General features: G+C 48.4%; 4 protein-coding genes across 4 annotated transcripts; 3 read left to right on the top strand and 1 right to left on the bottom strand.

Moving 5' to 3' along the window:
• Positions 1-551: 551 nt before the first annotated feature.
• On the bottom strand, positions 552-4,718 carry FOBCDRAFT_177182 (chromatin-binding protein RAD9). Its single transcript, XM_031174128.3, has 2 exons — positions 4,513-4,718; positions 552-4,424 (listed from the first exon to the last, which is right to left on the bottom strand). The coding sequence occupies exons 1-2, from the start codon at positions 4,609-4,611 to the stop codon at positions 1,008-1,010; spliced, it is 3,516 nt and encodes a 1,171-aa protein (XP_031050913.2). The 5' UTR covers positions 4,612-4,718; the 3' UTR covers positions 552-1,007.
• Positions 4,719-5,496: 778 nt separating this feature from the next.
• On the top strand, positions 5,497-6,058 carry FOBCDRAFT_269623 (P-loop containing nucleoside triphosphate hydrolase protein; the record flags this gene model as incomplete). The annotated part of the gene is made up of 2 exons (XM_031174129.2): positions 5,497-5,789; positions 5,824-6,058. 2 exons carry the CDS (start codon positions 5,497-5,499, stop codon positions 6,056-6,058), a joined length of 528 nt encoding a protein of 175 aa, XP_031050914.2.
• An 11,924-nt stretch (positions 6,059-17,982) lies between these two features.
• Positions 17,983-18,902, top strand: FOBCDRAFT_215586 (uncharacterized protein). Its single transcript, XM_059609412.1, has 2 exons — positions 17,983-18,699; positions 18,751-18,902. The coding sequence occupies exon 1, from the start codon at positions 18,378-18,380 to the stop codon at positions 18,591-18,593; it is 216 nt and encodes a 71-aa protein (XP_059466794.1). The 5' UTR covers positions 17,983-18,377; the 3' UTR covers positions 18,594-18,699; positions 18,751-18,902.
• A 9-nt stretch (positions 18,903-18,911) lies between these two features.
• Positions 18,912-19,852, top strand: FOBCDRAFT_17044 (uncharacterized protein). The gene has a single exon (XM_054703417.2). It carries the CDS (start codon positions 19,162-19,164, stop codon positions 19,621-19,623), a length of 462 nt encoding a protein of 153 aa, XP_054559392.1. The 5' UTR covers positions 18,912-19,161; the 3' UTR covers positions 19,624-19,852.
• Positions 19,853-24,516: the final 4,664 nt, after the last annotated feature.

Genomic DNA, 24,516 nt, shown 5'->3' on the forward strand with positions numbered 1-24,516 from the left:
TTAAAATCCCTCTACAATCGATGCGAAACGTCGATTACCTGCTATGTTCCTTCACGAATAAAAGTCTACAAGCCATATGTGGTATCAATCGAATCCTGCACCATTAAATCGACGAGTTAGTGAATGATAAGAGAACTGGTCAAGTTGATTTACCGCGAACAGGTACCGTTGTCGCAACTGATTGGCCATGCTCCGGTTCTCGGCAAATGTAAAAGGTCTCGGACGGTCGAGATTCTAGTCATCTATGTATTTGCTGAAACTCCATTCATGGTGGCGATGGAAGGGGAAGAAGAATGGTGAACGGATCTTCTTTGGCTGTTGAAGGTGGAAGCGACCGCGGGGTATGGATGGGAAACTCACGACGCGTACCTTGCTATTCTTAGCTCTCCATTTTCTCTCACTTGATTCATGGTAATTCTGTCTCCTCTAAACCCCTACAAATAGATACCTTACCCTTGAAGAGCGTTGATCCCTGCATGATCCATCGTTTTGATACTGGATACTGTACAGTCACTCTGAGACATGCCCTCATCGCAGATCACTTGCTTGCAATTCCTTGAGCTTCTATCTTACTCATTTACTATCTCGCCTATCCAAACTCAATGCCCAAATTTCCTTGATTCCTTGAAAATTTCGTCAGGCTTTACTATTATAGTGGATTCAAAGGGCAATCCTTGAATATCTGCCCCGTCTAGTGGACAACCCCAGGTGAATAACGACAGTATGATGTAACCAGTTGCTGTGTTTTACCTCATATCACTCAGCAACACAGACATCGAAATTTTAAAAACAACTTGGTATAAACTCCATGTGTCCTGTCCCTACTAGCTACAGCATAAGCTAGTGCAGTACTGTCGATACGCTGCAGTAGCTATCCCTTGGATGCCATTACTTCCCAGGCCCTCCCGCCGCCTTACAACGCCATCCAATGCATCAGTCTAAGTGATCGACATGATTTCCCAAGATAGTGATAGACCTTAAACGCCCTCTAAAAACCGGAGCCATGATTACGTATACATTTCATCTTCTTCCACCATACGTCCGAGAATCAAACTCTGGATGACAAGCTCGTCGCTCAAGACACGAATATTTTCGATCCGGGGCTGAGTTGCGGTTGATCTTCGACGTTTCTTATTACCTGTTGTTTCCGTAGGCGCAAGAACTGCGTCAACGGTCCCTGTTCCTTTATCCAAATATAACCAGTCGAACGGAGTTCCAGCTTTCTGATGCTCTAACAATAATTCCCTTGCTTGTTGTGTTGAAAACACTCGCGAAATCGATGGCCCTAGCACACTCGCAAGGAAGATGTAAGGTTCTTTAGCCTCATTTCGGGACTTCTTTGAGTCAATGACAACTAGGACACGCTGTCCGTCAAGGAGTCGTGGTCGCTGCTGGATGACCTCGGCCAGCCTTGCTTCAGTCGCCGAGTACGGTGCCAATATTCTTGACCGGATTGCATTGCCAAGCACAGTGGATGCGCCTGCACAGAGAACGTAGGGTTCCCAATCGACAATAACGCCTTTGTTGACACATGTTGTTATCCATTGAGGGGCTAAACAGGGGAGCCCCAGCGCCAGAGCCTGCATATATTTGACTTTGCGTGAGTGTTTGTCTGCGATGAGTGCTGTGAACCCGCTCTCAGAAATCAGCTTGGTGAGTTGTAAGGAGTCCTGCTCGTCCATCACAGGATCGGTCGCATTCATAATGGATGAATGTTCAAACATGTCTTGGAACCCTTCAGCAAGAATGATACCTCCCGACTGTGTGATTTTCGTCGCTAACTTCTTGCGTTCTTGTGCTTTGAACTGGTCTGAGAAAGAAATGGCAAAAACCATGCCCTCGAACAGTCGCCCTACTCGGTGTGACTGGGCAAAGCTTTGCTTGAAGGATCTACTAGATTTGGAATGCACCATGCTCCTTTCAAGCACACTTGCAGCTGGCGAGTGATGTAGCTCATCAGTAGAATCCGAATCAAGATATGAAAGCCGCTTGGATACCCTTGCTGCTCTTTTTGCTGGCTGAGGTGACTCTGTCTTCGATCCTTTTCGAGCCTCCTCCTTATGGAAATCTCGACTGCCTCTCGGTGACGGCAGAGTGACTGATTCCGGCCGTTCAGAACCAGGGGAGTCTTGTGTCCCGGGTGTTGTTTTGGCAGAAGGCAAGGGTGTTGTTGAAAGGATACTCAAACTCGAAGATGTCGGCGGCATCTGACCTACAGAACGACTGGCCAACGGGGTCACTGGGGCTGTCTCCGCTCGATCGCTCCTACGCGAGCGAGTAGTCATCGGTGGGGGAAGATCCGCATAGACATCACGGGCAGGTTTCTTGGACCGCGGTGCGGACTTCTTCTCGCTCTTCTCTTCTGTTGTACGGGACACAGATAATTCCTCCTCTGGCTCTTCTTCAATTATCGAAACTGCAGCCACAATTTGCAAGGGCGATGATACAGGCGTAGGTTTTGGGTCCAAATCACTCATCAGCCCATCCGAGAAAGAGGAACTAAGAAATGGGTTTCTGCGCTTTTGCTGAGCTGCACGACCGTAAGTCCTAGTCGTCCGCTTCCGTGCTGGTGGCAAAGATGAAGGCTCCGAATGGTCATTAGGGCCTTGCGGCAAGCCCTCATATTCGATGCGGAGCTGTGGTAGCTCAGGCTCAGATGGTGGCGGTTGTTCAACGGGTGCTGTAGGTGGGAGAGAAGGCGCTGGACTGGTTGCAGGTATCATGTCATCGTCTAAGACGACCTTGTCCGCATCGACCAAAACTATGTCTCCATCATGATCGATCTGCGGATTATCGGAAGCACTGTTTCCTGGAGTGGCCTTAGTTGATGTAACAGGGAGAGTCTCGTTAGAAGCCACCAGCCCTTTTTGGGAGTCATCCACGAGAGGTGGCAGTTCTTGCCCCTTACCCCTGTCGGTTTTGGGAGACGGCTTGCGGGTTGTTTCGGGCTCTTCAAACGGCAACACCCTTCTCTTCTTCCTTGATGGCTGTTCTGCTGAATTGCGCCTGATCTTGGGTGTAAAGCTAACGCGGCCCATTTCCTCTGCAGCCTGTGCCTTTTTCCGCTCAATCTTCTTTCGTCTCTCCAGCCGTCGAATAGCATCGTCGGAGTCATCATCGGAATCCCAGGGAGGAATCACGAAGTTTTCCATGCTCTTCCTTTCCTGAGACTTCTTCATTGGCTCGTAATGTGCCATTGGCTCAGTGGCGTTCGATGATCTAGGTGCTTTGGCTCGAGGTGTGGGATCAGTGGATGGGGAAGATTCTGGAATCATTTCACCAGCTGTAGATTGGTCATTCACAGGCGTTGACGCTCTAACAGGTCCCTCATCTAGATCTTGTAATGACGTTTCGGGGATATCATGGAGGCGGCGTTGAGGACTCGAGGTTCGGATATCGGATGGTGAGGAGACATTGGCACGGTTCTTCAAAGGAGATGTCTCAATGATGTTTGGCGAAATAGAGTTGAAGAGCTTCGGAGAGGGTCGTGAAGATGTTGGACTAATATGTTTGATGGCCGAAGAAAACTGCGTCTGGCCGAACAATTCACTACCGGCCAGAGGCGCGGCAATGCTAGGTCTCGCAGCAAATGGGTTCTTTGGTACAGCAGGCGTCTCGAAGGTAGGAGCGTGAGGACGGTGCGGGGTTTGGCCGTTATTCAATTGTGAGGTCCCGTCAGGATGTCTCCAGTCACCTCTAGTATTGTCAAAACCTGCATCCTCTGATATTTGAGACGAAGGTCGGCCCAACTCGCTCATGTTCGCAAAATTCACGGCTCCTGTATCATCATCTTGAAGGGTTCGAGGTTCGTGAGAGGCGGGCTGAGTATCGCCATTGACAGGGCTCGAAGGTACAATATCACAGTATTCGCTGTAATCACGGTCATCGTTAACCTGTGTCGGGGTCTGTTGAGAATAGTCCATTTTGCGCAAGGCGGCAGTTACAGCACTGGCCGGCGGCTTGAGACACTTGATTAGAAGCTTGGGTGCATTGTCTTGCACTGATTGCGGCTGCGGGCTGTCATGGCGCGCGGACAAGTTGGCAAGGTGTTTCAATTTGACGAATGTATTTGGCACCCGAACGCTCGAATTCACGTTGCTGTTCGAATTGACGCGATCCTTGAGGCCCTGGGCAACGCCATTCACCACGTCTGCCTCGAGAGTTGCACATTGCTTTTTCGAATGTGTCAGTGCCACCCTGGTCGTGTCCCAGTGCGACGGATCGTCATTCTCAGTAGTGGGCCCCCCTGGGCGCGCTTTGTCTGATAACGCGTCGCGAGGAACAGTAGTAGCTGGTGCTGCTAAATCGATGGCTGTCGGGTCGGATGATGGAACAACTACTTCGCTCATAGGTGAAGGAATCTGTTTCGGGCTTGTCGTGCTTATTTTCGGAGATGTAACGTATTTGGGAGGCGAACTACTGAGCTGTTTGAGGCATGCAAGTGTTAGTGCATCTTGATTGTAAGGATGCAAACCCCAGTGCTTAGGCAATTCAGCTACACTGGCTACGTACCGTGCCGACACCAAACTCGGCCCTGTAGGCCTCAAAAATGGGCTGGCTATCCTGCGTCTCATTGCTGCCTGCTGGAGCAAGCATCTGCGAGTCTGTCATCGTGGCGAGTCTTGCATCTTCCAGGTGAAGACAGACGCGAGCAGGCGACTTTTAGAAGAGTGGTTAAGAAAGAAAATCAATTGACTGTGCCTCTGTGCGGCTAAAACGAATGTGAATTGACCGAAAGGGAAAACAAGAGACCAACCGTGAACGTCAGTGACACGGGAGCACGTGACATTTGCGACCACTAACCATGAACCTTTCTGAACCAACAGAGACAATCAAGACTGCCTTACCTGGGTAAAGTTAAGTTATAAATACTTATTAGCCTTTCATGTCGGCGGGTTTCGTTTCCCATAGAAAAGTTGGCTTCTTATCTTGGGGGCAGGTATTATTTTAATTTACACAGATGTTCCTCGGCCAATCAGCATTCCCAATTCATCAATAATTTGACACTTCATTGTTGGGCTTAAGTACTGCCTACCTGCTGGGTAAGTAAGGTATCTTAGATAAACTCTGTAAATACAAACTTTCTCTACCTCGAAAGATCTTCTAGAGGGATCCATTATCATGATTGGGGAGTAAGAACAGAGGCACCTTGTGTGCAGCGCATTATATCGAGCACCCATAAGTCAAGATCTTCCTTCAGTCAATCACGCAAAGGAAATTCCAATAGTGATATGCTATGAAGTCTTTACAGAAAAGCCGCGGCGTTAAGCAGTCATTCGTGTTTGAATCTTGCGGAAGCTTTGCTGAACGTCATATAGCCCGAGGGTCGTCTGGTTGACGTTTCTAACCCGGAAGTATTCAAGAAGCTTCGTCGTCTTCAGTCCGGCTACCAAAATGCTTTGGAGACCTTTTCGAGTATAACATTGAGGAGGAACTTGCCCGGTTCAACGAGTATCGTCCAAAACTGGAAAATACGCTGTTGATGGTGTCTCATTCATGCAGTCAGTCCAGGAGAGAAAGAACATCATTGTGGAAGCGGCGAACGCTCTCATGCTCGACGTCAACTGTAGCTCATACCCATTGATCACCTCGTCTAGCACAACACTTGTCAGCATCATCAGCGATCTCACCTTGAATCCCGAGAACATCATAGAAACGATCGGAATAGTGAAGGCCTGTACGGCCCGCGTTGGACAGGGGGCTTTCAAGACAGAAGATACTGGGGATATTGGAACTAAGCTCCAGGAGATGGCCGGGAAGGGGAATTCCAACCGGCAGAAGACGCAGATGTGGATGGCTCGGCCTTGTCGTTGTCAAATACAGCACTTCCATCAACTACTGCAACTTTCTAAACCTCACGAAGCTTGATGCTCTGGATACTTTCGAGACTATCAAGGTCGCTGTCACTTACAAGTTTGATGGCATCGAGCTTGAACATTACCCTGCCGATCTCGATATGCTAGCCCGAGCCGAGGTTGTCTACCACGAGTTGCCGGGATGGCAGAAGCCAACCACTGGAGCAAACACTTTCTATGGTCTTCCTAAGCAAGCTCGCTAATACCTTGAGGTAAGACGTCCGCCAAAACAAAGTGCTATCGTGCTAACGGCCGCTATAGTACATTTAGAAGTTTTTTGGAGTCAAGATAACTTGACTTATTTGTTATAACTCATAAGCTTTCACTAACATGTACCAGATCAAGTGGATCGGCACTGGTCCTGACTGTGAGGCCACGATCAAGCGCACTTAAGCGATCTGTCTTGCACAGTAGATGGAGGACTTAAGACAAGAGGTAAATGTTTCTTTCGACTGATCGTCACTCAAACAGATAAGATACAATACAAAATATAAGGTCGATTATGCGCATGTAAATGACAGTCATAGCCTCGTTAAGCCTCAGGCAAGTATTCGAGATAGTCTGCGGTCTTCGCTACGTAGCAAAAGTAACACTGATAGAGGTTTGAACTCACCATAGTGCATCATTTCACAGATTCTCATATGCATTCCTACCATGTCATGCGAAAGGGCAACTTTGAGCTAATGGCTATTGATTTTTCGAACGTGAGCTTTTATCCATCACTCATATCAGAGCCCCTTCTTCTTAAACCCAGGGTTCGAGAAGGGGTAGATACACTTTCAGGATACATATACGTGGACTCTTCCCAATACTTATCGTGGTTTTTGCTGTTTGAAGCGATGCTCAGGGATGCTTTCTTGGTTCATGGTTGCCACCTTTGTCTTAAGGCGGCTGTAGAAGTCTTGATACAGATTTTGATCATACATTTCTGCTGTAGTGGGATGGCATCTTGCTGCTTTGCATAATTCCAATAATTTACTAATCTGCTCCATGTATCTTTATCTGTCTCACTGTTTATATCTGTGCATTATTGGCCGGTGTCTCTTTGGTTGACAAGATGTGGTCAGGCCGATGGCTCTCGGAGAAAGAACGATTACAGGAGGAGCAGTAATGTCCATATCTCAGGCATATAAATATCAATTATTATTTTATTCACGACTTATGTTAGTGCTATCTATAAGTAAAACAACAATGTGAATGTGAATGTGCCATGCTAGCCCCTGAGATCTATCTAGGTCACACGTATCTTGCAAAGATAAACAAGAGTCAGATTTATATCTCAATATCATTACAAAGTAGTCATGTTTTTGACTTAGTGACTCATTTGGGATTCATTCTGATCTCGAGATCAGAACTGTACTTTGACAGATAGCGGGGGGGCTGCTGTTGAACCTTCAGTTCACGATGTTAGCCTGTGGATATTGGGCTTGAGGATTCAGAATATCTACTCCAACTTCAGGATATAGGCCCAAACAATCTGAATATGCGCACCTGTAATAGGGAAGGGAGCACTTCATGTCATGATGATTCGTATATTGACAAGAATCCAACGTTCAGGCATGTCTTAAGCCTGAGCCGGTCCATCTTGAGAAACAGCATGACCAGGATACGCACTATCTTCCTTGGAACGAAAGCTTCGATTCAAACTATAATACGCGCCGTTTCCATGTTTCTTCTTCTCATCATGTGAAGAGCAGTAACTGGGTCAGGGAACAAGGGCGGAGGCTACACGTGAACTCATGCTCGGTGACCATCTCTCGGTCAGGTCAGCAACTGTTCTGGACTACAATAAGGGTATCAAATATCTCTATTCTTAGACTGTCTCCATTAAAGTGATCATTTTGCCTTTCGGCTCTACATCAAGATTCTTCCTATCAGGGTCCATCAATACTACAATGACCCTCGGTTTACCACCAAATCCACCCAAATACCATATGATATCCCGTTGTGTAGTCATCCGTCTCGGTTTAATGCGAGCACCCGGATCGATGCGGCAGTTTACATACGGACGCTCAATCGGTATGAAGGTGCAGGTCTCGGGTAGGAGTATCAGCATTTCGATTTAGGCACAGGGCACATATACACTAAGCTACTAACGAGCAGAATGACGGGTAAGTGCACGATGGGAGGGGTAGTTTTGGGTAAATGACACGGTATAAACCATTGCGAGTGGCTGATATGTTTCTGATGATGTATCAGAATTATGAGTGGAAGTTCTCCAAATGAGTGAGATAGCTGGGATGAGGTGAGGTTTGCATTTTGCCAGGTGGTCAACCAAATGCAATGTACAATGACCACATTGTCACAAAAAAGGCTCAGTATAACGAGTCAGTTCTAGTCATACTGGAGCATCGTTATACACCATCTTACAATTATTCACTGAATCAAGTGGTTCATTGATATGTTGCTGGACTGATTCAATATGGAGCTTCGTGTCCGTTATCATTACCCTAGACCATAATCTCGCAGATCACCTTTTCTCTAATCCCCCCACGCATCGAACCCTCATCCAAGATCATCACTATGGTCCCGTGAGAGGTCACCACACCCACCACGTCCCCTCACTGTGTCCAGACGCGCCCTTTTTCCTGTCTGTCTCTCTGTGAAGCATGTCATTCCAAAACGCAAGGGTCTCAAAGTTCCTGCAGAAGCACCAATCGAAATGCCACCTCATCAAATGCGTCACATGGCACGGCACAAGAACGAGACATCATCCAACTCAGGCGCCACCTCCGCAATATTTCCCCTCTTTGATTGCAGCAGAGTTGTTCTGTGCAGCATTCCCTCCTAGCATTTGTGCGCTAGAATGCAAATAGACAAGACTTGTCGTTATCACACGAGAAACACTGAACTAACGGGAAACGTGGAAGATAGCAACGTTGATCAAGGTCACGGGAGAGGGGGTGTGACCTGGTATTCGATAATGATTCAGCATCAATATTCCCTATCACAAAGCTAGCTCTGACCAAAGCTGAGCTATCTGCTGTATCTTACGGACCAGGGATAGCTGCGTTTCGACTAGACAAGCCAGCATGCAAACATGCATAGACATGGCTGGTGATAATCTCCCTCATGCAAGACGATCCCATAACGTACAGGAGCCTCAAAGAAAATGTCGTCAGAGAGCCTGGCCCAAGCCCTCGGATCTTCATGACAACACTGCCACCAACACACACTGAAGCGTCGTGTTTGCCAGTTGGTGGCTGATGTTGAATACAGACCTTCAACTGACGGCTCCAAAGGTACGGCTCGGGAAGGTTTGTTTTCCATGACCATGGTACTGTGACAATCACACTATCTCTAGTGCGAGCGCTTGCTGTAACGAACAAAGAATGGAGAATCTGTCCAACGCACTACGAAGAAGGTTTGTCATCCTTTTCACGGCGTAGCCGTTAGCTCCTGTGAAGCCACCGACGAAGCCGAGTCCAAGCCTGGAGAAATCCGGGGTAATTAGTCAAACCATGAAGCGAGGTTGAGAACGACGGGGTTCAACGTCTAGCGAGAGTGCTAGTGTCGTCTGTGAGAAGTGAGAGAAAGCTAGAGGGGTCCGCCAAGGATGAAGCTCTCTTGGTGCAACATGACACGCCGTGACGGCCTCTTCTGGTTAAGCATCATACCACTCATAGTAGGGGTCAAAGACGGAACAATATGACAGGTAAACTCGAGAATGGTGTTGAACAATGGCCATCCAGCAATTCATTTCGTACCGTAGCCAGCCGCAACCCTGCAGCTAGAGACACAACTACAGGACGGCACGGAAGCGCCCCGCAGTTAATATCATGCAAAGCCATACGACCAGTCTCTTTTTCCCTTCTCAGCGCCTTTCTCCTCCTTTCTCTCCAACATTCCAACAAACGTTGGAGTTCCCCACGTCTAGGGGCGCAGCACAAGTCTGGGGTTGCTCAGACGTGATTGGCTGGCTTTATAAAATTGTTGCGTACAATAAAATGCGACCTCGTGGCGATCTCAGCTGGCAGAGCTGCATAGCAAATGGGGGTTGAATCTCAAGATGGACAACACTACAAAGAAAAGAAAACTGCTCTGATAGACGAGAGAAACTGGTCGGCTGCGATGCAACGGTATGCAAACTTCGATTCGCCCCCTCGCAATCAATCACCCGTTGAGTTGAGGCTGCCTGAGTCTTGCCACACACGCCTGTTTCTGTCCCTCCCTAGAACGAGTAAAAGCTCATGTTTGTTGTACAACCTGACAAGTCAAGTTCTTTCTAGGACTGACTTTTCGTATATACTGTACGTACAACTCAGATTCTGGTGTCTGTCCCATTTGAGCCGCCAGCACCCGGTGTGCCTCCAAGCGAGGGCGGCCGAAGCGGATCTTCGATGGTCCCGACGCAGGCCTGTCGATTATGCTCCTCTCCTTCTTCTCATTGTCCTGTCCATTGAAATGCAGATGCAATGCTTCATAACGGCCCAGACTCAAAGTGTAACCCCGTGGCCCCTGGTGACCACTCAGCGTAGGAACGGGGATTACACGGCAACCCCAAGCCCCCTCCCTGATAAGCCACGAAGGCGAGCTTACTTTTTTGTCCGAAAACATGCAGCTGCAGCAACTTGATGCTGTAGAAATTTGCCATTTTGCATTTTGCCTCAGGCCTTGGGCTTGGGGGCTTAGGAGGCACCTGTCCTGTCCTGGCCTGTCATCGCACAGACTTAACAGCCTGGTAGCCCGGTAATATGTATGCCCTGCGACGTAAAAATGTTTTTGTTTGTCAAGAGATTGGGTGGCCAATATGCCAATATCCAATCCCGTTTTCTTTCCCTCCCCCTTGGACAAGACCCTTTCACTTGAAAGAGTTGAAGGTGTAACTAAGTGACTGCGCCTGTGCCCCTACGTAACTGTACAGCAATGGCCAGAAGAGCAGACATCCTTGCTCGTTGCAGCAGAACCTGCAGTAGATGGCAGCGTGGCACCACGGGCCCTGACGCTGACAAGCTCCCTCCTGCTCATCATGCAAATTTGCTCCAGCCGAAGATTAACAACCCTTGTCGTAAGAGACAGAGAATGCGGGGAACGCATGTTGAATGTGATATGTCAGATCTGCCTAGTCAGCAAGCAGGCAAGACAAGGCACGATGCAACGCTCCAGGCCGGACCAACACCAAAGACGTTGAGGGAGGCGAGAAAGCAATTAAAAAAAAAAGGAAAATATTGCAGAACCGTTGTTGAATACTGGAGACACCATGTGGTCCCTGCTTGAGAATGTCTCTGAAAAACGTGTCGGCGTTGAAAACTTCAACTCCGACGCAAGGGATGTTCTGCAAGCGAGGGCCACCGGAGGTTTTGTAAATGATAGGTCAAGTCCTTGGCGAGTTTATCAGGACAATTTCATCTCGCTTGAGTTGACTTGAGTTGCTGACCAAACTCGAGACTCTCAGTCAAGGAACGACGTCAGGGAGCACATCAACCCCAGACTTTGTATGTCGTATTAGGAATAGGAGCAGGAGTTCGGAGTCAGAGTCTTCTGTCCTTGCTTTGCCTGCCGCTGAAGCGAGGATATAAATATTACCATTTTGCTCTGTTATGTCAGGGGTCAAATGTAAGTCTTTCAGCGATGCGACCTTGGCGACCTTTGTCGATTATCAGAATGTCACTGATAGAATGAGTGGAATGATTGCCCTTAGACAACCGTTGAATTTCTCCCTCTGAGATGTTCTGGATGTTTCTCATGACTCAATCTTTAGGGCCAACGTCAGCAGGGCAAAGTCCCAAGAACCACATGGTAATGCAAGGAGGTCTACTGATACAGATTCCATAACAAAACCTGGAAATAAGACAATCAAACTAGGAGATGAAAACTTTTTCTTCATCTCAGTGAGAGAAACCTTGGTTCGGCTATGGATAGGGACCGTCAATATCATGAAGCTCTTCATGGTCAATGCAACCAATCTTCGAATGACACGGCACTTGAAGCGGCCTGTGAGCCAATCAAAAGCCCATGTAAATGCACACCCCTTGCGGGAAGAGAGGAACAGGCGGCTTCTTCGGACCTGAGCGAGAGCGGCTGCTAAATCAAGGTCCAAGGTCAGGGTCAAGGTCAGGTCAAGGTCACGTCTCGTAGTGAAGAAACTCCACCTCTCAAAGAGTCACAGATAGAGAGTCACAGACACAGACACAGTCTCAAACGAGTGACATGACAGCTGCTGCAAGGAACGAAACATCTCGACACGCGCCATTTCTCGAAACGTGCTGGTGCTGGTGCCGGTGCCAGGAGAATAGCAGATTATTAGTCACGATCGATCAGGAGTCGTTGTGTCAACGATCTTAACAGTGTCCTTATAAGTTAATCCACAAAACTTCAAACAAAGAATGAAGCAAAAATGACGAAATAGTGTTAAAAAAAAAACATCGCCATCGTCATCGTCAAAGACAGAACCAAGGCGAAAAAGAAGGAGAAAAAAAAAAAAAAAAGCTGTCGGACTCCACTCCAGTGGAATCCGATCTAATTTCACAACCCAATCTCACGATGGCATCAGCTCACGAGGACTGAGCTTCATGCCCTTGCTCGATTCTGGCCCAAAACAGAGCGACAGAACAGGGAAGACAGAAACCAGAGGAAAAGAAAAGTTCATGTCGTCATGCAAGCAATCGGCCGATCTGGCCATCTCATTCTCTGTCCCCAGTCTCAATGAAATGAAGCTTGGCATTCTCAGACAGCGCTTTCACGTTCTGGGACAAGTCTCTCAGCAGCTCCAAACTGCAGAAAGGGACACCCGTAGAAAAAAGCAACCATAAAAAATTGCACACGGGGAGCCACGGCTAGTGGACAAAGCCCCTCTGTCGAGCCTTGAGCCCTACGCAGCCAGTCAAAGGTGTGCCGTTAAACAATCCTCTAGCAGTTTTAGCTCAGCCTTTAGCCTTTGACGGCAAGGTACGTAGCGATAGGCTTTTGTAGATCATGCCCAACTTGGCAGACTGACCAGGTTCAGACTATTCTTGTCATCCATGACCCAGTGCCTGTCAAGGAGCCTTGATGCCCTAAGCTGATGCACCCGCTTTCAACCTACAGTCAACTCTGGGGATATCTCTTGGCATGGTCAATGAATGGTTAACAATACTCATAGGATCAGGTATCCTGTCAGGCTCTGGTGGAGAGTAAGGGATTCGCCGTGCTATTCCCTTGCGACAATGGCTCAGGGGACTGAAAATTCGGCATCAAGAAAATTTTCATATCAACTTGAACCTCAATCTTGTCAGATCATAGTGGTTATCTGACGAATGAGATGGCTCACCTGGCCATTGGGCACGAGGCAACCACTCCAGTCAGACCACACCATACCACACCCAGAGAATGCATTTTTCGGTCTTATCGCCCAATTTCTGAATGCGGCTGGCTGTGTTCGTTTTGTTGGTTGCCTCTTCACGATCCCATAAAGTTGACCTGCATGAGAAACTTGGAGGATGTACCCGAAGCCCATTCGCTGTTGATGCTGCAAGGCACAGAGCTTCCCAGTACAGCACAAAATGGTATGCTCAACAGATGCTGCGACCGACCCAAGCCGGCATGCATCGGCAAGTGCAATCTCTCAACTCTTCAGCTTGTCGGGAAAACCTTTCCCTGACGAAGAATAGTAATCTTTGCTGGCGTTTACGACCAACGTGGCCTGCTAGCCTTTTGTCCAAGCTCTTGGACCCTTGAAGATACCGCCGTCTATGTACGGTGCTCGCGTCATCCCAGGTGGGCGATCTGCTAGTAGTTTCTTTTTCGTCGATCGAGTACTTGTAGCGCAGCTTAACTTGGCGCAGCGATCGAGGGAAAATGGCAATGTAAATTAATTGTTCTTCTACTTCGTGAGCTTCATTGTGCACAGATTGTCTGCGGCTTGGCTAGACCTTTGTCCAAGTCTCACTTGAATCCCGCCACTGCGCTTTGCACGGACTTCGTTAGAAATAGGGGCTGGTAGACCAAGACCACGAGCGCCTACCAGAGGGCTTGGACAGCCTGGTCGGAGGGTGAGGTGATCGGTGAGCCCACCATCAACAGAACCACCAGACCACGCCAATCTTCAATATTTTTTCAATGGAGTTCTGAATCCTTGCAACAGCTCGAACCCCCAGCTGAGATGGTTCATCTGCTCTGGTGATGTGCTGCACCGACTTGTGAGTGCTCATCCTGGACTGGGGCTCGATGTGACTCTACAAGTCTTGAATGGTTGGGCAGGACTGCAGCTGAAGCTGCGCAGCTCCTGGATTTGGGATGACAGTGAACGCCACAAACTCTCAACACGGAAATATATTGATTCTGCTTTTGTGAGTTAATCTCATTTGGGATTGCTGACCTGCAGCCTTGAGCGAATCGACGAAAAGAATGCAGCTTTCGGATGAGGCTGGCTCTCTCCCCAGCGGTTCGCTTACACGAGGCAGCTGCTGAGATGTGAGATTGGTAGCGCAATCTTTGCCGCTGCGATCATTGTGTTGCTACTGTGTGTCTACTCCCACACATGAGAGAACTGCCAGGAGTGAACCGGGCTTCCCGCAATCTTGTCGATTGTCCATACACATACTACGGATCAACTCCCAAATAAGATCAAAGGATGTGGACTTTTACAATTTGAGTCTTTTGAGTTAGCAGATAAACGACTTCCCTGGTTCCCGCGTAGCCAGTGCCTCGAGCCTCGTCCCCTGTTCATTAGCTTTGGAGCGTTCTTTGTGGTTCCTGATGCCATCATGTATGAGTACGGCGTAGGTTACGTAGTAAGCCAACGGCGAAAACCTTTCATACTCAATAATTCTCGGCGTCGACGGCTGACAACAAAATTCTGTGCTCAATAAAGGAAAGCTCACCGTTCTAGACCGGAAAGTTTGGTTAATAGAGTTCATGACCTGGCTGCGGGCTGGGCGGCTGGAACCGTGTCCGAAGACCAATTCCATGGATCAACTTCCAATCTGGTCGCTCTGTCCGACGAGCTAACAGCAGGCATTGCTAATCTCGGACGAGCTGATGAAATCGTGGGGGGACCCTTCGGCTGTTTATCTTATCAAAAAAGGTACGATGGAGACTTGATTGTGTGATGAATCTGCATCGTATGCGCCATATCTTGGTTGATGCAGCTGCGGGCGCTCAAGTGACGACAGATGCAACCCGAGTTATCTGGACAATAGATATTCACTCAATTGAGTGGGGGGCCGTACTTTACCTCGGCCATTAATACATATGCAAGACTTGGACTGAATATTCCGTATATCTTCAAGTGTCATCGCCGCGATTGATCGTCCGGACATGCGCTGTGGACGTATCGTGAGATCAGCGCTGTTGTGTGAACTTCTGATTCGGCCATGAATCTTCACAGCTCCTCAAAAATGCACCGTGGTCTTTCGGGTAGCATAATCGCTGTAGCATCGTAGAAATTATAGGCCATTGGCAGAAACCTTGATTGAGGCGGTCTTGAAAGCCCGAATGAAACCTAACTAGCACAATTGCCGCGACATGCCGAATAAAATTGTTGATTGGCGAACAAAATAGCCATTATCTCCCGACAGGCGATTAAAAGGCAATATTCTGAGCATGTTGCGTTCGATTGCGTCTTCAATACATCGCATTGGTGGATATGTCAAAACTGCCTCGAAACGTTGTTAGATAAGACTTGACAGTAAGACCCAACCAGGCGTGTTTCAGAGAGTGCAGGATACGCCATGTATGACTGAAAGATTATGCGTGTTTGCTATCTTCGACCAGGCCCCGGCGTCGTTGATTCCACAAGAATCTGGGGAATAGTACTGGCGTCTTGTCAAGCTTACCTCAAAGGGAACCAATGTTGACAACATGCACCCCAGAGGCAGTCTTGACCCGCTAGTGCCAGAGACCACAAACTCGGAGCAGCGAAATGGGCGTGATACACGACAATGCGACCTTGTTGTTTTCGAAGAGGTTGGAATAAGTGGTCAGGCGGCAGAAACAGGACGGGGATGCAGTTGGATGGAGTGAAGATCAATGGTAGAGAATGATTCGCTCCGAGCCCCTTGTCGTATCTGCCCCCAGACGCAGGCATGATCGAAAGAGGAATGGCTTTGCTGAGAAGTCCAAGAGATCAGCGACGCATGGCTCTGAATGCTGGTGTTAGTTGATGATCACGATAGGCGGCCGGCCATTGTCAATCTCGCTCCCTCTCTGCAGTGCAATTCCCGGTGAACCTGGGGTAAGACGCTGAGCGCACAGGCTGGTTTGACTCGTAGCGCCTAAAGGCTCCTTCAGGTCATCGACGCTTCAACTGACACAAGCGCTACTTCAGGAGACGGCAGGGTTGTGGACATGCTCTAAAACTTGAGAAAAAAGACGCCATACAGCAGCGTAAGATAGTAATGCAATACAGTAAACAAGTACACGGCGGTTGGTCTCTGCTTCGTGATGCCCAGTTGTGCATCCATTGAGGTGCGCATATCATGCTTGGCGTCATTCCACGAGGCAATTTGGACTAGGTGTAGTTTGTGCTCTGATATATCCTGCTGCACGGCAACACTCGGGCATTTTAGAAATGTAAAAAGCCTCGCGAAGCCTCATCGACACCAGCCCATGGTGGCTTGTGGCGATGATATGAAGAATTTTATTCTCCTTTGTAGAATATACAGTGAAAATCGAGGGTCTAGTGTGGTAGATCTCACATGGTCGAGAACAACCCTTGAAATGTTTCGGTGGCGAGCTGCGCGGATTGTAATTGTGGTTGTTATATTGTAACCCAAGATTGTTGATTAAAGTTGCTGGTTTCAGTAACGGCCGCCTCCTCAAGGTATGATGGCGACATTGAACCATTACGGTTGATAGGAGCTTGATGGTCATTGGCTTGTTGGCTATCAAGGTGCAAAATCTGGGCCAATGGTGTGATGAACTTCATGTAGAACGACAGAAGGTTGATAGTGGGAGAGCGGCAGTCGAAACTGTTGTCGAATGGTACGGATCCTGCAGATATTACAGCATCCGTAAACCCGGTAGAGGACTCTGAATGGTCGATTGCTGTTCGGAACGCCCATTCAGGAAGCTGACCTTGGTTCCATGCAGGCCTGGCGCAGTCTTCGAGAGCATCAACATGCAATTCGTTACTAGATGGCGTCACTCTCACTTCCTGTACGATCGAGCGTCTCACAAAGTTCGATTGCGCGTCTGCTTAGTTCTTGGTCGAGGTTGCTTTGGCTGCTCTCTATGTCGTCAGGAAGATCCTAGTCATGTGGTTTATTGTGTGATGTATATGAAGTAGTGTCTGGTTATGAACTGCAGCATTAACTAAAAGGCGCAGAAAGTTCGAGTTTGTATGAATTGAATCTATATGCCGTGTCTGTGCTTTCATATTATTCGCCCACTGTGCAACGCATTCGAGCATCGATATCTCAAACCCTCCTGTTCCGGAGTCACGACAGGGACTAGCCATTGCTAACGATTTGCTAAGTTGTTGAGATTGGCAAGGCTAGATTGATTGACCCTGAAAGGAGAGCAGAACTCAAAGAGCACGTTGTCAATGTTAGTGGTTATTTTGCGTGCTTCAGGTGGAGAAAGATGTGAAGTGAAGTGAAGCAGCTAAAGTGGAGAGAAATGGAGATGGGAGACGGCAGCAGGGATGTGGGGGAGGGGGCATTGAGACTGCTATGCCTTTACAAGCTTAGAGCAGCAGCACTAAACTCATTGCGTTGCTCTTGCGGGCGCACAGCTGTTGGGTTCCTGCCTGAGGCCTCTATTATCCTGGGCCAGCCATTCCCAAGGGGCGGGCACCTTCACAGTCCGTCCCATTCCTGTGGGCCGCTGTGTTAGAGTCCATTTTGAAGCATTGGGAAGCATACAACCGCCAAACAGATTGCACTACGCCGCAGCACATAGCAGCAGCTTACAGCAGAAGCACCATGAAGCAGCATAATACAGCATGAGCAAGAGACCAACAGGGAGTGCATCAACTCGCTTGTAACCCCCTCCCCAGACTCGACCTTGATCACGAATATCACCCATTGACCATTCATGAGCGGGGTGGTCACTGGGTCAAACAGAATGCCAGCAATAAAATCCCATCAAGAAGTGAATTTACGATGCTTGACTTGTAAGCAGACCACTGTCGAACAGGCCTCACACCACGGAGAGCGGAGGGCACGGGTCGAACACCCTTTGTGCAGCACAACCTTTCGTCTTGCGGGGAGAGGGGACACTTGGGGCACTCCGAAAGCTCCAGCAAGCGGGCAGAACCGTGCAGAATTGCACGGTAGGTAACGGAAAACAGAGGCGAGCAACAGCCCACTGCCCACCTCCGGTGTCGCTATGGTGTTGAGTCTGTTCATCAGCTCAGTCCCCATTGAAAAATCTCGGCTGATGCCCTCGCGGTGCCATCCGGGACCCTCAAGACCCCCATTGAGAACCCATCTGAGTCACCTCATCGAAGCTCAATATGGGTGATTGCTCTCGTGGGCATGAACTGAGCATAATTGAATCATCGAAAAATTTTCGTTTATCCATCGCAATCTCGTAGCCTTCCTTGGCCAAGTCGGGAAGGGCAGGGAAGAGCAGAGCAGACACAGTCAAGTCAGCCAGCCAATGTCTCCAGCAGAATCACACGCCTGTGTCTGGTGTCTGAATGTCTTGGGTCCTTTAGTCTTGGAGGCTTGTCTTGTCCTCTGTAACCTACAGCCTACAGCAGTAGGCCTAGAGAGCAGTGAGAGCTCACTGAAAGGACCGGGCACCTCTTTGATCTCTGCATTGGATCTCCACTCCTCTTGCTATTGCTGGCACTCCCTCTCTAACACTCCCTAAGGGTGAGACACCCAGGTGTGTCTGTCCATCACACACCCAGTTGAAACGAGAGCAACCCACACCCGGCGGGCGTCCCATCAGAGTCCAAGGTGGACCAATTTTTCCTGTACGTACTTCTTCTATTGGATCCTTGCCTACACTAACATCTTTGCTGCAGGGCATTGAGAGCGGCAAGGTGCCCCCACCTGTCTGCAAAACTCCACCAAGACCAGTACGTATGGATGGAGCAGTGGTGTGCCTTGGTACCCTCCTCCACGAATTCCTAGGCAATGTACCTCTAGCGCCATCCTGGTCGTGCAACTGATCATCGACCAAGGCTGTGCCTGGGCCACTGACCAAGAATATACATAACCCTTCCCCTCGAACCTCTTGACCTCTAATCTCCTCCACCATCATCTCGACTCTTTCACTTCGCAATCCTTTCAATTGCTTCTTCTCCATCTTGAACTATTGATCTCACTCGACATCACTTGGATATAAAGGAGTTTTCACTTCTCTGCCTCTTGGGTTAATCCCTTCACACACCAACGACTCTTCCTTCTCATCAATCACATACACCACTGCAGCCATGGACTCCGATTCTTGGGCTCACTCTTTCTGCCTCGCTTGCGACAAGCAGGTCCAATCATCAACTGATGCCTACTGCTCTGAGTCTTGCAGACTGGCCGACTTCGAGAAGACCTCAACAACAAGCTCTCAGGCCAGCTCACCCGGCCTCGCTTCTCCTCCTTGCCAATGGTCATCGAAATCCTCCAGCTCGGGCTTCTACCTGTCCCCCGCCTACGATTTCTCCAACGCAAAGCCATACGGATCAAGGCACATGAGCCAACCTACCTTCAAGCCTTACGGCACTGAACAGTCAACTATCCGATCCCTCACTCCCTCGAGCTCCCACAGCAGCCTCTGCTCCATGCAAAGTACCTCAACAACAGGAGAGTCAAGTCAACTGTCAGACAAGGCGAGGAAGGAACTCCGAGCGTACGCAGTGTCCTTCGACAATGTGAGGACTCAGCGAAGGCGATCATACTAAGCACGATACCACAACGACTTCACTCATCCACATGCAACCTCACCTAAACATCACCTAAAAACTTATCATCACGCAACTCATTCAACATCTACAACATCAAACGCATCAACGAAACCTCAACTCACACTTCACGCCTTTTTTCTTTTATCTTCATCGAAGAATCTGTTTGTACCAAAGACGGGCATTACACCGGAGCACTGCATTAAAAAAAAAGTTTGTTTTACATCGACCCATCACGATTTCTTTTCATCTCAACCAATATCTGGTGGGATAATCTTGGGCGGTTTATTTGTCCATCGGTATCTTGTACCAAATACAGGGCGGGTTGATATCAAGTTTCAGAACATGGATTACGGGAGCACGGGAGGTTTATCATGATACCGGGATACGAACGGCTGGGGACATTTGGGTCTGGCGTACAGGACCGACCTGGCAAGAAGCCGGTCGATGGATTATTCTATTGGGAGGTATAACTGCGCTTTTTGACTACGGGGGGCACTGGGCATTGACAGGAACTGCGGAAGACTGCACTACACTGCACAGCATAGCACATCATTGGATACCATAGCATAGTATAGCCAAAGAGATCTTTTTTCTCCCTCCACACAAAGCAAGCCAAGTTTCCAAAGTATAGTGTGCATAACTCTCCGTGTTTCGTTTACTCCCCCTCGAGTGTCACCCAGCTTGAATGGCATAATCGACGGGTATTCTTAGTCTCATACAAAGGCACAACACATCGACACTATGTGGGTAGAATTGCTTTTCTCGGGGGTTTTACCACCAAGCTCACAGTCACCGCCAGGGAGAGACTGGGATGGATCGACTTTTCATCTGCAGTGACTCAGCAATTTCGGCTCCACGCATCTCAATGTTAAGCAAGGAGAATCGAGGTTTCGGCGGCATTGAAATCTGTTACCATCGTCGAAGCTAAAATTCTACAACTAAGTTAAGTTACTAGACGGATGCGCGCGCGCAGCGAAGAGCAAGGGTTATCCGCCGGTAGTTCCAGACAAACTCTAATGATTGAGTAACAGCAAAGAAGATTTGCAACAGTCAGAAGATAATACTAACTAACCTAAGAGCCGCTTTCAGCTCCGTTCCCCAGACTCGATGTGAAAGCTTGGCCGGGACTACTGTGTGAGCCATAACAGCTCCGATGGCCGGCCATAACCCCCTTGTTTATGGAGACAGCCTGACTAACAATCTTAAAGATTCAACGTCCTCGTGGATGTCAATTAGCATGATTCTTGTTTTTCGCCTCGCCGATGAACGGGGCCTCATGAAACCGAGATTCGCAATTTGGGTGTCATGCGGCTCAAAAGTCAAAAGGCAAAGTTCAGTCAGAGCTTGTTTTGGAACCCGAAACGTGCTCGTCTGTCAATATGATGCCACCACGAAAATGAAAAGAGTACGTATCGTCATATTTGCACCCGAAGTTGTCCATTCCATGCTGTGATATCGTAAGCCAAGTCAATTCGTTGAAGCTAAGTAAACTCTACGATACACCCGCTTGGTTGGTAGTGGTAGGTAGTAGCCGACCTCTCTCATCAAGTTGCCCCCTGGGGATCCCGTTCATGCAACCATCATGTCCCTTGATAGGGATAAGGGAGCGAGCGATATGAGATAGAGGCTTGGGCCGATAGAGCACGGAAAGGTTTTTCCTCCAACACTTATCAAGCTTTAGCCCAAGTCAGGCCCAGAGTTAGAGGCTGACAAGATGACTTGAGCACTGTTAGTCTATCTTTAGAAGAGATGAAGCCCTATCATTTTGTCACCTGCCATCTGAGTCTTCCCAGTGACACTGAACATGGTTTTAGCTTCCCGAAAACCCGGTTACTAAAAAGGTATGTACGATACGGGTCCAGATGGAGCAAAGGGGGTCGGTCAACTGGACTCTGAACGTCATGATCATTGCGGGCCGTGAATCAACTTAGCTCAAGGCTTAGGCTTAGGTATGGAGACTCAATAACTCCTGGCTTGCTCTGCCAGCGCATCCTCCATCTTCATCGGCGATTCTCAACTGAATTGGATGATCTGAGCTAGCAACGGACCCTCGCACGTGTGCAATAAAGGAAAATTTTCTGGTGGACTGGCATTGATCATGTCTGCGCTTGGGTTTTTTGTTTTACAATTAGGGGACCCAAGAGCTATGACCCTGAAACAAACAATCAGCCAACCCAATATTGAGAAAATTTTCACATCTCTTTGTTCTGTTGTTGGGATTGAGGTGAGATTGAAGGGCGTGTAAAGATCCAACCAAAAGCCTTGCAAGGGCATCTTGAAGATTTGCATCTTCCAACCAAAATGGACATGGCGCATAACTAAGTTGTTTGACTTGGAAATAGAAGGGTACGTACCGAGATTTGCATTGGTCGGCTCAGATCGACATCATTTCTTCGGCAGGGTCCGGTCATGGTGAGATTCACTTCAAATTTTCAGGGCAAAACATGCAGTCTCCAGCTTTTCCAGTCTCGTGTCTGGGGAGATCTGACGCTAGAGGTGTAAAAAAAAAAAAAAAAAAAAGAAGATACAGATACAGATACGAGAAGCAAGGTAGCCCACTCTATTTCTTCTGTCTGCCCATTATCCTGTGATATCCGATGCTGGGCGGTTGATGGATGAGCTGTTTTTGTGGTGAAATTGTTTTTTCTCGGCAGATGGCGAAACAATGCGTCCATCCATTGCCAGCCAGCCATTCATTCATTCATTCAACGTACGGTTCCTCTCACTCGCTCGCTTGGTCCGGCAGTGAAACCCCAAGATTCCGGCATCTCATCCGGGCTTGCTTGCTTTGCTTTGCTTTACTTTTGGTCTGCATCAGAATCAATAACAAGTGGCATAATATGGAGCAATGTGGGCTGTTTCGAGAGTATGGAGTCTTTTTCATGCTTCACTTCCAACACATCATCATCACAATCTTAGTCAGTCAGTCAGTGCTGTTGGTTGGTATGTGCTAACTTTTTCGCACCTGTATTCGAATCTATTTCCATCTCGATCGATCGCCTCTTAGAACCAACGCTTAGAGGGAGTGTTTTGTCTTTCCTCTGTCCTTGGTACCTGACCCTGATGCCTTAGACTACGTGGCAGCCTCTGTACTCTCTACTCTGGACATATCGAAACCCTGTACCTGTCTGTGCCTGGCTATCATGCCTGACCCTGGGAAGGAAAACTTCTCTTTTGATCGGCGGGCTCGGGCCGGAGGTTGCGTCGCGCTGTGAATGGATGAGATGCGCTGTGTGTCATGCTGACTGTGTTGTGTTGCTTGTGTTGCCGGAAACTCACCTCTTTCTATGTGACGTCGGCCCGCGCCAATCCAGGTCCAACCCTTGCTTCAATGTGCCTTGCTTGGTTCAAGGAACATCATATCACATCAAATACCTTGGTCCTTGATCTTGGTTTTGCCTGTTGTTTCGGCCTGCTCCGCTAGGCGTGTCAATTCCATCTACCTGTGTAAATCGAATTGAAGTGAGGGATAACTTTAACTCATACAAAGAAAATGCAAGGTTACAGAGTATCCATCGTGGCTTTGCATTACTTTGCTCTGCTTTATTGCACGCACAATGGACTTTGGTACTGCCAAAGCACGGCATTTGCACAACTGTCGATATTGACCAGTACCATATCAATGTCTTGAGCAATTCGTTTTTGCTTTTTATTTCAAGCGTCCCAGCCAATTAAACTCTCAGAAAGTCCCGGGTATCATCTCGGCATTCTTTGTCTCTGAGGCTCTTCAGGATGTTTATGATTAATCGTCATGACAGGGTAGCATAAACTGATGTTTTAGAAACAAAACAATGGTCTCTTTATTTTTCCCACCCTCTTCACATTCCAGGCCAAAGTCAGCGAGCCACTTCCAATCAAGGTCTCTCCAACAGAAAAGAAAAATTTTATCTTGTTCTTGTTCAATGGCTTCCGGTTCGTCGCTTGGTTCGGGTCCCTGCCGTGTCAGCGGTTGAGGTGTGACAAAGGCAGGGCGGCTGTGATACGTGAACATCCATGTCAATTGTTGTGCAACGCGATACACATGCCTCTGGCCAAAAGAGGATATCGTACTGAAGTCACCGAAGAAAGGATGAATCAGCCTCTATCCGTACAAGGAAGGAAGTTCTCAACAACTCGTTAACACGACATCAGACTATACCAACACCCTTCTTTATCCCTCATCTTCATCCCTGAGTTGTCTCCAAGGCAAACGCCGTTTGTTCTGTATCTGATGCCAGGATTAGGAAGCATTCAGGTACCTCTGGTGTGGTTGCACCACGTGGAATCATGCCCACCATCAGCAACTGCGGCTCAAAGGCCGAATGGACGTCTCAACGCCTCTTGCACCACTCACTCGCCCAGTGCCATTGACCACAACCACAGCCATCTCCGACATGCTGCAACTCTGTTGATGCCTTGTTTTTTCATGCTGATATGATTTGATCGTTGGCTATTCCAACGTCAATTCGATAGGCTGTGACGTTGACACATACATCGCCGTTTCAGATTGGGGGATCATCGTTTATGCCGAGCGGCATTTCACTTACACGCTTACACGTACCTCAGGCTCCAGCGCCATTTTTTTTTTTACGACATCCTCACTCTGCACCGCCCAATAACGGAAGATGCGGCTATTATGGGTCAATCCGTCTTACACTGTCTCCCTTCGGTTTCCATTTGTAACGGTGGTGTTTACAAAGACCAATTGTCTTGCTGAGACTTCAACACAGGGTCTCGTTGCGCAATGCAAAGCCTGGCAATGGTGTTGCATCAGGAAAGGCGCCATGTCAATACCATACAGCCGAGGATAATAAAAGTCAAAGTCAAATATGGATCCCTACGACTACGGTTATCTCGCCTATGGGGGGGAATACACGGTTTTCTCCCACGTCTGTCTGAGACCTGAAGGAT

This window comes from Fusarium oxysporum, chromosome II, assembly GCF_013085055.1.
Source record: "Fusarium oxysporum Fo47 chromosome II, complete sequence".
NCBI classification, from domain to species: Eukaryota; Fungi; Ascomycota; class Sordariomycetes; order Hypocreales; family Nectriaceae; genus Fusarium; species Fusarium oxysporum.